This window comes from Polistes canadensis, unplaced genomic scaffold, assembly GCF_001313835.1.
Source record: "Polistes canadensis isolate GaletaPanama2010 unplaced genomic scaffold, ASM131383v1 scaffold_31, whole genome shotgun sequence".
NCBI classification, from domain to species: Eukaryota; Metazoa; Arthropoda; class Insecta; order Hymenoptera; family Vespidae; genus Polistes; species Polistes canadensis.
In genome coordinates this window covers 347,154-358,836 of record NW_014569578.1, presented here as the reverse complement: position 1 = coordinate 358,836, position 11,683 = coordinate 347,154, and the positions used below count along the sequence as shown (strand labels likewise).

The 11,683-nt window shown below is 33.0% G+C and overlaps 1 protein-coding gene and 1 long non-coding RNA gene across 6 annotated transcripts; one reads left to right on the top strand and one right to left on the bottom strand.

Annotated features, from left to right (window-relative positions):
• The first annotated feature begins 1,685 nt into the window (after positions 1–1,685).
• Positions 1,686–2,410, top strand: LOC106784143. Its single transcript, XR_001381392.1, has 2 exons — positions 1,686–1,932; positions 2,154–2,410. It is a non-coding gene; the product is annotated as an uncharacterized LOC106784143 (long non-coding RNA).
• A 1,342-nt stretch (positions 2,411–3,752) lies between these two features.
• LOC106784141 (zinc finger with UFM1-specific peptidase domain protein-like) lies at positions 3,753–9,952 on the bottom strand. Of its 5 annotated transcripts, none has more exons than XM_014743356.1 (9): positions 8,893–9,952; positions 7,497–7,733; positions 6,756–7,027; positions 6,234–6,537; positions 5,712–6,139; positions 5,234–5,636; positions 5,045–5,172; positions 4,738–4,961; positions 3,753–4,625 (listed from the first exon to the last, which is right to left on the bottom strand). In XM_014743356.1, exons 2-9 carry the CDS (start codon positions 7,700–7,702, stop codon positions 4,581–4,583), a joined length of 2,010 nt encoding a protein of 669 aa, XP_014598842.1. In that variant the 5' UTR covers positions 7,703–7,733; positions 8,893–9,952; the 3' UTR covers positions 3,753–4,580. The 5 variants fall into 5 exon arrangements, with proteins under 5 accessions (XP_014598842.1, XP_014598840.1, XP_014598841.1 ...); XM_014743354.1 differs by having other exon boundaries at positions 8,658–9,950; XM_014743355.1 differs by lacking the exon at positions 8,893–9,952 and adding an exon at positions 7,889–8,650.
• Between the last annotated feature and the right edge of the window lie 1,731 nt (positions 9,953–11,683).

Here is an 11,683-nt window from a genome sequence, read left to right as displayed (position 1 = left end):
GGGAAACCACTTAAAACAAAAATCGTGAAAAGTTCCACCTTAAAAGTCTACTTTTCCCTATCCTTTTTCTATTCCTTTTAATATTATCTAAGCAGGCTGAACTAGGATGCCAAACTTCGTCCAAGAGAAGGAGGAAACGAACCAAAAAAGGACTAAGTTATGGTAAAYGGTAGTAGAATATAATTATTTTTATAAGTAAATGAACTTTTCTAATCAGTTTATTGTTTCGTAGAACCAATTTCGTCTAAGAGGAAGGGGAAGTTGATTAGAAGATGACCAGAAGTGGACAGAATTATGGTAAATGGTAGCAGAAAATAATTATTTCTATGAGTAGATGAATATTTTTAATCAGTTTATTGTTTCATATAACCATTTCATCCAAGAAGAAGGGGAAATTGATTAGAAGATGATCATTAGTGGACAGAGTTATGGTTAAAATGGTAGCAGAAAATAATTATTTCTATAAGTAAATGTGTGTGAATATTTCTAATTAGTTTATTGTTTTATGTAACCATATCGTCCAAGATGAAAGGAAAATGGATTAAAAGATGACAAGAAGAGGACTGAGTTTTGGTAAATGTTAGTATGAAATAATTATTTTTACAAATAAATGAAGTAATCTAATTATTTTATTGTTTTTTAGGTAGCATCACATATGTAGGATAGTTATTTTTAATGCACTTTCTTTTCTTTTTTTTTTTACAGATATGCACCATAAATTATGTACATTTATTTTTCTTATACTATATTTTAGGCAGATTGAAAATTAATAATTATAAAATATTCCTAACTTGTAATTTCCGTATGTGCATATATTGAAATTATACTAAAGTGTATTAATTTTCAATAAAATCATTGATGTAACTTAAATTGTTTTCAGATGCACTCGTCGTTTTCATTTTCTCATTCAGTTTTCAAACTTTTCTCTTCAATTTCGATGGTAATTAATTGTAAGAATTCTTTGAATTAAACTCTTAGGGTTGGGCCTAAGAGTGGGGCTCATTAAAAAACGTTCTCGGGGTGATAATTTTCTTTGGTTTCAATTTCATTCGGATGGGGACATCTTCAGGATGCACATCCCGGGTCTTCAAAAGCGGTTACCTCCTCGTGGTTAGACCTGGGCAATGGTATTTTACTTTCAGTATAATGTTTAACATATTTTATATATGTTATACATTCCATTGCAAGTAAAATCTAGCCAAAGACCGCTTACCATAAACATTATAATTGTAATTAGTTTCTTATAACTACCTAATTGAGAGATATCATATTCCTTTACTCCTTTCCTTGGTTCCTTCTATTCATTTTATATACAGAAACTAATTACTTTATAATGTTTTTTAATAACTTTTATGTATTTACAGATACCGAGGAGTAGTCCAAAAATATTGAAATTTAAGTTGCGATCTATAAAAGAGATTCATGCAACATTCGTTGCATCTTTACAGTCCTAGAATAACATTTTCTTTGAAGGTTTCTTTTTTAAATTATAGTTTCAATGAATAGATAATAGGCTCTTTAATAAGATATCACTTTATATTTAATTGATAATGTTGCTTACGAATTCGTAATATATTCTTTTAAATATTACATATCTATTATCCTACTTTTTGAATATTAATTAATTTCGATCTTATGTTTCATTAGATGAAAATTTTATATATATATATTCTTCGATAGTAATGTACCTACTATCGACTACTAGTGGTTCCGGTAATAACTAATATGAAGCTAGGTAGATAAAAAAGGGGACTTGTGAGTTTCTAGGCACTTCTGTATTCTTTGACGTTACATTCTATACGCTTTTTAAAGATAATTATTGTTTATAAAAATGGGTAATGCTCTAATGAAAGCAGAAACAAAACAAGAAGGAGAGAAAAAATTGAAGCCTTGCTGTGCTTGTCCAGAAACAAAAAAGGCGAGAGATGCATGGTATGTAAGGTTATATTATCAATAGGTTATGTTTAATTAAATAAAAGAAAAAGTTTCAAAGAATCATTTTTTCCTAAGTTATAATAATTATAAATTTATTTTGTATATTAGATTATAGTACTGCCTTTGATGTATAGAATTTGAATAAAATGAATGTTAAATATATATATATATTTAAACTTTTCATTTTATATATATCAAATAACATTTGATTTTTGCAGTATTATAGAAAGAGGAGAAGAAAGTTGCACAGATCTTATAGAGGCTCATAAAAGTTGTATGCGTTCAATGGGATTTAATATATAATACGTCAAATAGTTAATAACATCTTGTAATTACCATCGTTATAATTAGATTCCATAAAATATTACAAAAATGCTGTGATTACAGAATTTTCTCTCCGTATTTTTATTGGTAAATAAGTTAGTATTATGTAGAATTATTGTCAAATAAAATCTAATTGTAAACTTATAAAAAATAGCTTGTGTTATTTTAATGTTGTGCATCTGTCATATCATATAACATAAAATAATGTTATTTCATAATATGTTGAAACGAAATTAAAGTATTGGAACAATGAAATGTATACAATGAATAACTATATCGTTTATTTCTTATACAACCAATTTTTATTTACATATACCAAAAGTGATTGATAAATTATTTTCAATACAATGATTTGTTATATTCAACTAAAAGAGGTCTTTCTAAGCTAATATTCGATCAAGCTACATCGTGTTTTGTATATTGCCATGGTTAAAATTTTATAATAATTTAACTGATAATTTAATCTAACATAAAAGTTCTTGACTGTACAATACTAGATAAATAAATAAAAATTGGAAACTTAACAATATGAGGTCACTTGTGTTGGAAATAAAATGATATAAAATTATATTACAATTGTAACAATATAGAATATATAATATATAACTAATAAATTTATCTTTTATAATTTAGTTTATATTATTATAAGTTCTTGGAAATAAAATGTAAGATGGGGCTTGGGAATTCTAACAAAGCATATATTTTAATTTGACATGTGGTTAATGCGAAAGTTTTTTTTTTACTCTTGCATAACAATTCCACAGCTTGGTTTCCCTGAACACTCCATAATAATGAACAGATTCTTAATTAATTCATGGCAAAATCTGTTACATATTTATAATTATTATTTTTGGTAGTTTGCGGTCAGTCATAGTTATTGCGTGTGGTCCTATTGAGCCAAAAGACAAATATGACTGGTGCATCATAAATATTGAAACCATAAAACAATCGGTGACCCTTTAAACATGATAAATTGTCATTTTCCATTTTTTTTATAATGGTCACCATTAAAATTGTAACTATAATAAATAGATTTTAATGTGTGATATCTCAGTATAATTTCTGAAATATGATAAGAGTAATAATAATAAGAATTTGCTAATTCACGTAACGATTAAGTATATAATATAAATAACAAGTAAATGGACTGTAGTTTCGTTTTTCTCTCATTCATAGCATTGCATTGGACTTATGAGCTAGGGCACGGTTAGTCTTAAGTTAATTGAATAATTAAATAGAATATTTGTAATTAGTATGAAAGTAGTTGTACTTTATATGTGACTGAGTGAAATGTGATGTAAAATGTGCAAGTGTCTTTTGTGTGTAAATATATAGGGTATAGATATATGGACAGAAACATTTCTTTAGATGCTCCCAATTATACAGAAGCTATTAATCAATACACGTCCAAGAATAATTTTGTTTGTCATATAAAATGTTATTATATTGTTTATATGTGTGTATTGTGTAGGTAGGTACATATCTATGTATGTATATATATATATATGTATAATATGCATACACATACATGAATATACCTACTGGCATTCGATATCGAATGAAAATTGACAGCATTTTCATGAAAATGTATATCATACACAAAGAGAGACAAATAACAAGACAATAATGCATTGACATCGATATTGGAGCATCTCTAAAAATGTTTATGATAGACGAACGATCAGCATTAAATAACCGCATCACAGCTACGAAAAAGTATTTTTTTCCAAGCTCTGCCAGGACGCTTTTTCAATTGGTATTATCGTTCGCCATAGGAGGATTGGCCGGATCGAAGTTAACACAGCCTGTTTAAGTACGACGACAATTGAGTAGACATATTGAATAAGGAATGGCAATGGAATTTATAACTATCTGTTGATAGTTTTATTAGTGAATTGTCTTATATCATTTTTTACTTGTACACGACAATAAATGGGTGGTGCTTCCAGTAGTAATAATTTTTTATCAGAATATAATTTATAAGGAACACCGTAATTCCGTAAAGAATTAGAATTTTGTTCGTGCTTGAAAAATTTAATAAGCGAATTGTACCAAAATTTTGATATTTTTGTTCTGAAATTGTTGACCGCGACGCACGCATAAAACACACAACGTGTCAAGGAGCCAGTTCGTTATTCATGCTAGAAATGCAACAATATATAATTACATAATCATTTTGCTGCTACTATAATGGAGGCAAGTATGCTAGTGATAAACCTAAAGCATTACGGTCACGTAATTTCAAGGATGCTGGACAAGAACGGTTTGAGGCAGTCTATTATCTTTGAGCACTGTTGTGCTTTTATTTGGACCAGCAATTCTCAGCTGTCTTGTGGAACACGCATCCAATATAATACTTTACTTTGCTGCAAATTGTAATTTAAGAATATTCATATTTATATAATTTTTGTAACAAATGTGTGTGGTAAATTTGTTATAACTAATGTTATTAATTTAAAAAAAATCAAATTAACTTACTTGATAAGATTCTTCTGTATCCATAATACTAGTAACAGTAGCAATTTGATACTGTTTAGCTTTCATCGCAGCAGTTGATTTACGCACAAGTCGCATTGCTCCAGGAGCACTACTCGTACTATTAAATTGTGCCATTTGAGATGGGCTGTGACTTGGATCTAATACTAACATTGTTATGGAACCATCTCTTAATCGTTCTACACCAATTATTGTTCTGCTATGACCTTCAAACATATTTAATTTAGCAAATAATTATATATATATATATATAATATGTACATATAATACCACTACTTTTAATAATTACCTTGATGTTGCAGATAAAGTGGAGGTTTAAAGTCGTCACATCTCTGGAAATATTGTAACACCCAATTAAACATTTCAGGATGTCCTCCATCGGCACTAGTGGGTCTATGGAAGTCTACTAGCTGACATCTGTAAATAATAAATTCATGTTATACGGATTAACAGAATAAAGAAATATCATGGAACGTACTTTATTCTTAGACTGGATAACAAAGTTGAGACTTCTGTAAGACCAATCCATTTCCTAGTGTTCGTAAGTTTACCACCAAGCTGCTCAGCACCTTGAATATCAAAACCTTGAGCCCAAGCCCATTCTATCATTTTTTGGAGCCTAGATATGGAAGGCATAGAACTACGCAAAGGATTGTCGGTGGAACTCCCACTATCAAGGCCAGAACTCCAAGCTTTATACACTAACTCATTGTATCCAGTATGCTGCAAAAGAGATGAAATCAACATTTGCATATTCCTGTAGCCGCAGCCCCAGCCTTTATCTCCATAAGTACAAGCATAATGATCCACTGTAGAACACATCCATGTATTTACTACGTTACTACATGTTTGACTAACAGCTCGTATTTTAGGAACCAGCCCTATAAACAACATTGTTCTATGTATCACTCGATATAATAATTTTTGTTATTTTAAGGTAGAGATAAAAATGTTACCACGTGTACAAGAACTGCCATCATCGATACCACTGCTTTCAGCAACTGTTAATCCTGTTTGTCTTTCATAAAAATCTGCTACCGTCATTTCGCCTGCAAGGACGGCTCGTTGCATATTAGTCACACTTTGTTCTCTGAAATTACCCTGATTGTCCATTCCATATTGTGCCCTTAACATTTCAAATTCCCGTTGCTCACGTAATTTTCTAACTTCTTTTTCTCGCCTCTCCATATCCTTTGCCAACATTCTATCTGTCGAATGGTCTGGTGTTATGGGAGATGGAGTACTTTTTTTGTTAAAATGTTCTTCTACGTGTAACGTTAGGTCATCATTATTTTTAAATGATGTACTTGAACAAACTGGACAGGAAGGTGTATCACTACCAACAGTAGCCAGATCAGATTGTAAGGCTGATCCATTTGCAGGGCTGATAAATATAAATTCATTAACATTAGTCGTTTATTGCGATTAAATTAGGCGCCAAAATATTTCTTATATATTCATCGTTAATTTAAATTTACCTGAGTATATCTTTGTGTTCGATATTAACATGCAGCACAAGATCAGAGGAATCAGGAAACGAAATTACACAAAAGGGGCAGTTGAAAACTCCATCTTTAGTTGGAGGTGATGAAGGTGGAAAAGATGGAGAAGTGAGATCGAAATGTTGTCGATTGATATGCTCTTCCAATCTTAACGGACTATCTGAAGTATATTGACACATTGGACATTCTTGAACAGCTAATTTTGAAGAAGCATGTGAGCGTAATTGAAGATTTAGGCCTGAGCGTAATGGAGATCCATGACCAGCTGAACCTTCCAATACTGAAAAGATTATATTATATCAAATAGAGACGAAACGTTCAACGGATAAATATAGTGTTCATCTTAATTAAACCCGTCCAAAAAACAACTTCCCTAAGAGTAAACTTAGTAATAATATTAATAAATTTTGGATAAGAAAAAAATCATGATTATATTAACATTATATTATAATTTATCGAAACTCTTAAACGATATATTCATATATCAGTCAAGCATACCGCTATTAGCATTGCTGTTATCGTTGTTATTATTGTTATTGTTTACATTGGAACTAGCAGTTAGTACATCCACTTTACGGGTTTTAGAATTCTGTTGTTGCTGTAATTGTTGTTGTTGGTGCATACGAGAACTGTGAGAAGCAGTCCATCCATTTTGTAGATGTGGTGGCCTAAGAGACATTGATGGAGAAGGGCCACGGCATTCGTCATGTCTATGATCTTCCATGGTGGAGTCATCATCAATAAATGCCAGCATATCGTTTTCTGGAGTACTTTAATGATTAGAATAATCAATAATTATCATTAATTAGTTTTAATAATCTAATTGTAAACATTTTATACAATTCATACCGTTTTCTTTTTGTTGCCATTTTAATTTTGTTAGTTTTTTTATGCAAATAGTAAAATACAATAAATAACACACAATGTTGTTACACGTTTAAACAATTCATAATGCTGCTAATTACTAATTGTTATCGTTTAATATTTCAGTGAATACTTTTAACAAAATAAAAAAAAAAAGCTGACTCGAATTTATCAGCTTTCATTTAAATTAAACAAACTCGTAATCAACGAATTTTCTTATTGTTATATTAGCGACATCTACTGTATTCTTTACAAATTATTTCCCGCGCCTTGCATAAAATGTTAACTACACATATGCGTATGCATACGCACGCCACGCATATATTATGCATTAAGCTAGCTTTTGTACTTTTATCATCATTTAATTAAACGTACCTTGGTGTTAAATATTCCAAGTGTGCGATATTTATGTGAATTAGCATTTCCGCATTCGACATATCGTCGAGATCGCAGAAAGGACAATTGACAGCTCCTTTTACATGATATGAAACCATGTGCAATCTCATTTCTTCGTCATTGAGACCCTCCAATCCACAAATCTCGCACGTGTAATTCATCTCCGGTGGTTTGTTTGTAGCCATTTTTGACGAATTAACGAAACTTTACGACCTTCTGTTAAAAGAAATAATGAAATAAATTCAATGAAATTCTCCATGTAAATGGGTCATCTATTTGTTGATTTTTATAAACATCGATATCTCAATAAGAAATACTTGAAAAAAGAAAGGGAAAGGATAAATGTAACGATCGCGTGAATGTATACATACACGAGAGAGAAAGTTCTCACGAAGATGCCGCGATGGTAAGATCGATACTGCAAGTGTTATTTCATTGCAAGTAAAAGCATCAAGGACAATGTTGCATCCTTTTTTTAGATACACATTTAACGCGAGACCTCGCACAGAATGTTTACACTAACACTATGTTGCATAGACCTTTTCTATATTATTTTAAAATATCGACGTTAGATTTCGATAAATTCGAGAAAGAGACAAGAGAGAAGCGCGTAATTGATTCGACAAAGCGAGAGATAATCTTTCCAATCGTTTCTCGGCAAAATCGATATTTCAACGGAGGGTTGCGCGTCGATACGAGACGATGAAATTTCCAGAGACGACGATAATTTTTGTACAAATAAACATAAAAAAAACAGCTCTCCCTTCAAAATATTGACCATTCTTGGAGTTACATGTAAATACATCAGTCACAGTCCTTTGGGATATGTTAATTTAATTTAATATCCATTTCATTTAAAAGATAGCTATTGGGATGCAACGGTGTTCTTCATCCGTATTGTTGTAAATAATGAAGGGTGCACGAATGGTGAATGCGTGCACGTCATGTGCGCGCTTACATACACACATATAGATAAATACATTTATATATAAGTGTATACATATATACATAAAACGTTCGTAATTTTAGAAAAAAAGGAAGATGTTGGTTGTTGTTCCATATAGAAATAAGAAGAGAACGCGGATGAAGATCAAGAAGATCATTATTTCGAGAAATAGTTGTAAGGTGAGTCTTTCTCACCTAGGTAATGATAACCTCGGCTTTATTCGTTAACGAATAGTAGTAGTAGTAGTGATTGATGCACTCCCGTTAGCCGAAAGGCACGAATCGCGGAGAACGGTCATCCATGGCTACGCGATAACGACGATGATGACAATGACAACGAGGAAAATAGTCAAGAGACGAGACTACTTTGTAAATGGAGTCACTGGCAACGTTCACTAGTCGCGTGAAATACCACCGTTATCCCTCACACCTTTTATTCGTTTGCCCTCGAGAACGAGGTGAAGGAGGTGGTAGAGTTGAGGTTGAAAGTGGTGGTAGTAGTAGTAGTAGTAGTCGGTGTGGTAGTGGTTGTGTGTCGATGATGCTGGAGGAGGAAGAAGAAACTAGGCCAGGCAGTGATTCGTGGTGGCAATGTTTCTTGCATATCGTGTCGCCGGCTCGACTTGACCCATTTAGAAAGTACTGCTACTTTTTCAATAACAACGACGACGACACAATCAAACGAGTACACTCGCGAGTTCTTTTTCGACTCTCAACTATCGGCCGCAATTATCGACGGGAGCATTTATCCGCTCACATTGTATCGTCCGTGTTGCTGCAGTTAGTGCAGTCAGTCGCGGATCGATGCGCTTCTCCCAAAGGCCACCTGAAAGTCCTCGTGCGTTTCCACTTCCTATTGTACAATTTTTTCGCGATCGTGCGCTGAGAGAAAAAGCAGAGTATGAAAGAGAAAGAGAGAGAGAGAAAGAGAGAAAATTATAGAAACGGATAGGAAGAAGAATCGTGTTGTTCGTTTCCGTGACACTTCGCACGAGACTGTCGTACGAGTTGCCTATTGTGAGGCGTCTCCTGCGACAACGACAACGCGCGGCGATACGGTGACGTCGGAGTGACTTCGATGACGTTTTACCTCGCTGACGCGGTCTTTTTCTCCATCTCTTTCTCTCCCGCCACCTTTTTCTTTCTTTCTTTCTCACGGACTCAACAGCTTTCTTTTATTCCCTCTCTCTCGCGCCATCTATGGCTCACTCGTTAGTCATCCTTAGTATCTACCTTCCTGCTTCCTTCTTTTTGTTTTTCCTTTTCCTTCTCTCACTCACTCTTTCACTATTTCTCTCTCTTTTTATTTTCTATCGAGGAGGGATTTCTGTGTATGTCATTGGTGAAACGTACTTACATTGGGGGCGCTGCTAGTCTTTTTTCCCGGCACATTCGTCTCTGATTGGATAACGACCTAACCGTGGTCTTTCTCTTATTACAAATTATTAACGAAAAGGGACGAATTGGGAGGAAGCTTGGTATATCTTTTGAAATTTTAAAAGCGAATTTTAAAAGAACGCATTGAAAACAGAAAAATATATTACTCATTGAAACGTTATATTTATCTCAACGTAATGTTCAATAAATTCAACACTTGATACGATGTCGTCATTTATTTCACTTTTTCGGTCTTTGGATCGTAATGTTCTATTTTTTTTTTTTAAGATTTTTCCTACTTTCTTTGTATGTTTATCGACGATCGGTATATAACTCTGTTAATTTCACTCGTTCGTATCGTGAGCGAGTTTTCCATAATGATAAGTCGGCGTGAGGTAGGAAGGAACGCGCGACATGCATTATCCAAATTGCACTAGACAGCGTGAGTTGCATTCAACGACATCTTTTATGAGATTCTACATACGTCGATGTACTATACACCTTTCCACGAACGACTAACACAATAAAAGATAAAGAGAGAAAAAGTATCGACAATACGAATGTAGATAAGACGTGTCCTGACGTTCGTTCGTAGATGGGAGTCCTTAGAACGTGCAACAAATTCTCTTAAGAAATTCCTTTTCTCACGGTTTGTTTCTTTTGCTGCCAAAGAACGAAGAGCAACAAATGCGTTTACTCCTTCTTATCCTCCTACTCTTCTTCATTTCTCTTCTCGCTTTCTTTCTTTCTTTCTTTCTCTTCCCTTTCGTCGGTCGCGACTCATTGACATGCAGCCGACGATTGGCAGAGGATACGACGCGGTTCACGGAACTATTTTTTCCTTTTACTTCGTTACTTCGTCTACCATCTCTCTCGCTCTCTTTTCGACGTACGAAGAGGGTGTATCAAGTAAATATATAGATACCTCGGAACGTTCGGTATCCTACGCATGGAAAACAAATTGCAGATGAGCTCGCGCGACGGGTGGCACTGGGAATTTGTTTTTTTTTATTCTTTTCGGTCTTTCTCTCTTTCTCTCTCTCTCTCTCTCTCTCTCTCTCTCTCACTCTATCTCTCTCTTTTCTTTCTATCATTTTTATCCTTACGAGGAATTCGGTTACACGGTCTACATCATAATAGATGAGATCGAGAAAGGTCCGAGAAGTCTTTCATTAATGCTTCATTAATGGATAGATCAAGCATCACAATTGGTTAAGTAGCCACTACGAATGAACTATTTTCCTCCCACTATTATAATATGAGGACTATTAGTATTTCCGATTGACAATGAGAAGATATTTATTCTGATCAATGAGAAGATGAAACTTTATAAAAATTTCCTCTTTATATATATATATTACAAATTATTAAAGTAAAAATATCTGTCATGTATTAGTTTGGGGTTTTTGTGTTAAAATTGAATATTTAATGTTTAAAACAATTTTATATAAATGTTACTAATAATTCATTTGTATGCGCCCACGTGTATATAATAAATGCGACGAACAAGGAGGAAGAATATTGTCTATTTTATGTATCTGTATGTTTTTATTTCTTTTTAGAAATACATTATCTCTAAACATGTATTGGAATAAAAATCCTGGACTCTCCTCCAAGAATTTATGTAGGTCAGCACTATATTCATACGTATCAGATATATATGTTACCGTCAAAGCCGGAAATCAGTTATTGCTAGTAATTCCTCGGCATTACTATGAATGCAAAGAGCCTTCAGACGAAGTAGGAAATTGAAAAATTCTTCAAGTTTTTCCTAGGCATCGAACATAATAAAAAGTTTTGATAAATATTATTTATACTAAAAGTGAATAGATTTTAATGAAACT

Coding starts and splice junctions, on each gene's coding strand:
- LOC106784141 (XM_014743356.1), bottom strand. CDS start 7,702: ATGGCTACAAACAAACCACCGGAGATGAATTACACGTGCGAGATTTGT. Junction 4,962..5,044: donor ACTTTATCTGCAACATCAAG/GTAATTATTAAA, acceptor ATATGTTTGAAG/GTCATAGCAGAACAATAATT. Junction 4,626..4,737: donor ATACAGAAGAATCTTATCAA/GTAAGTTAATTT, acceptor TACAATTTGCAG/CAAAGTAAAGTATTATATTG.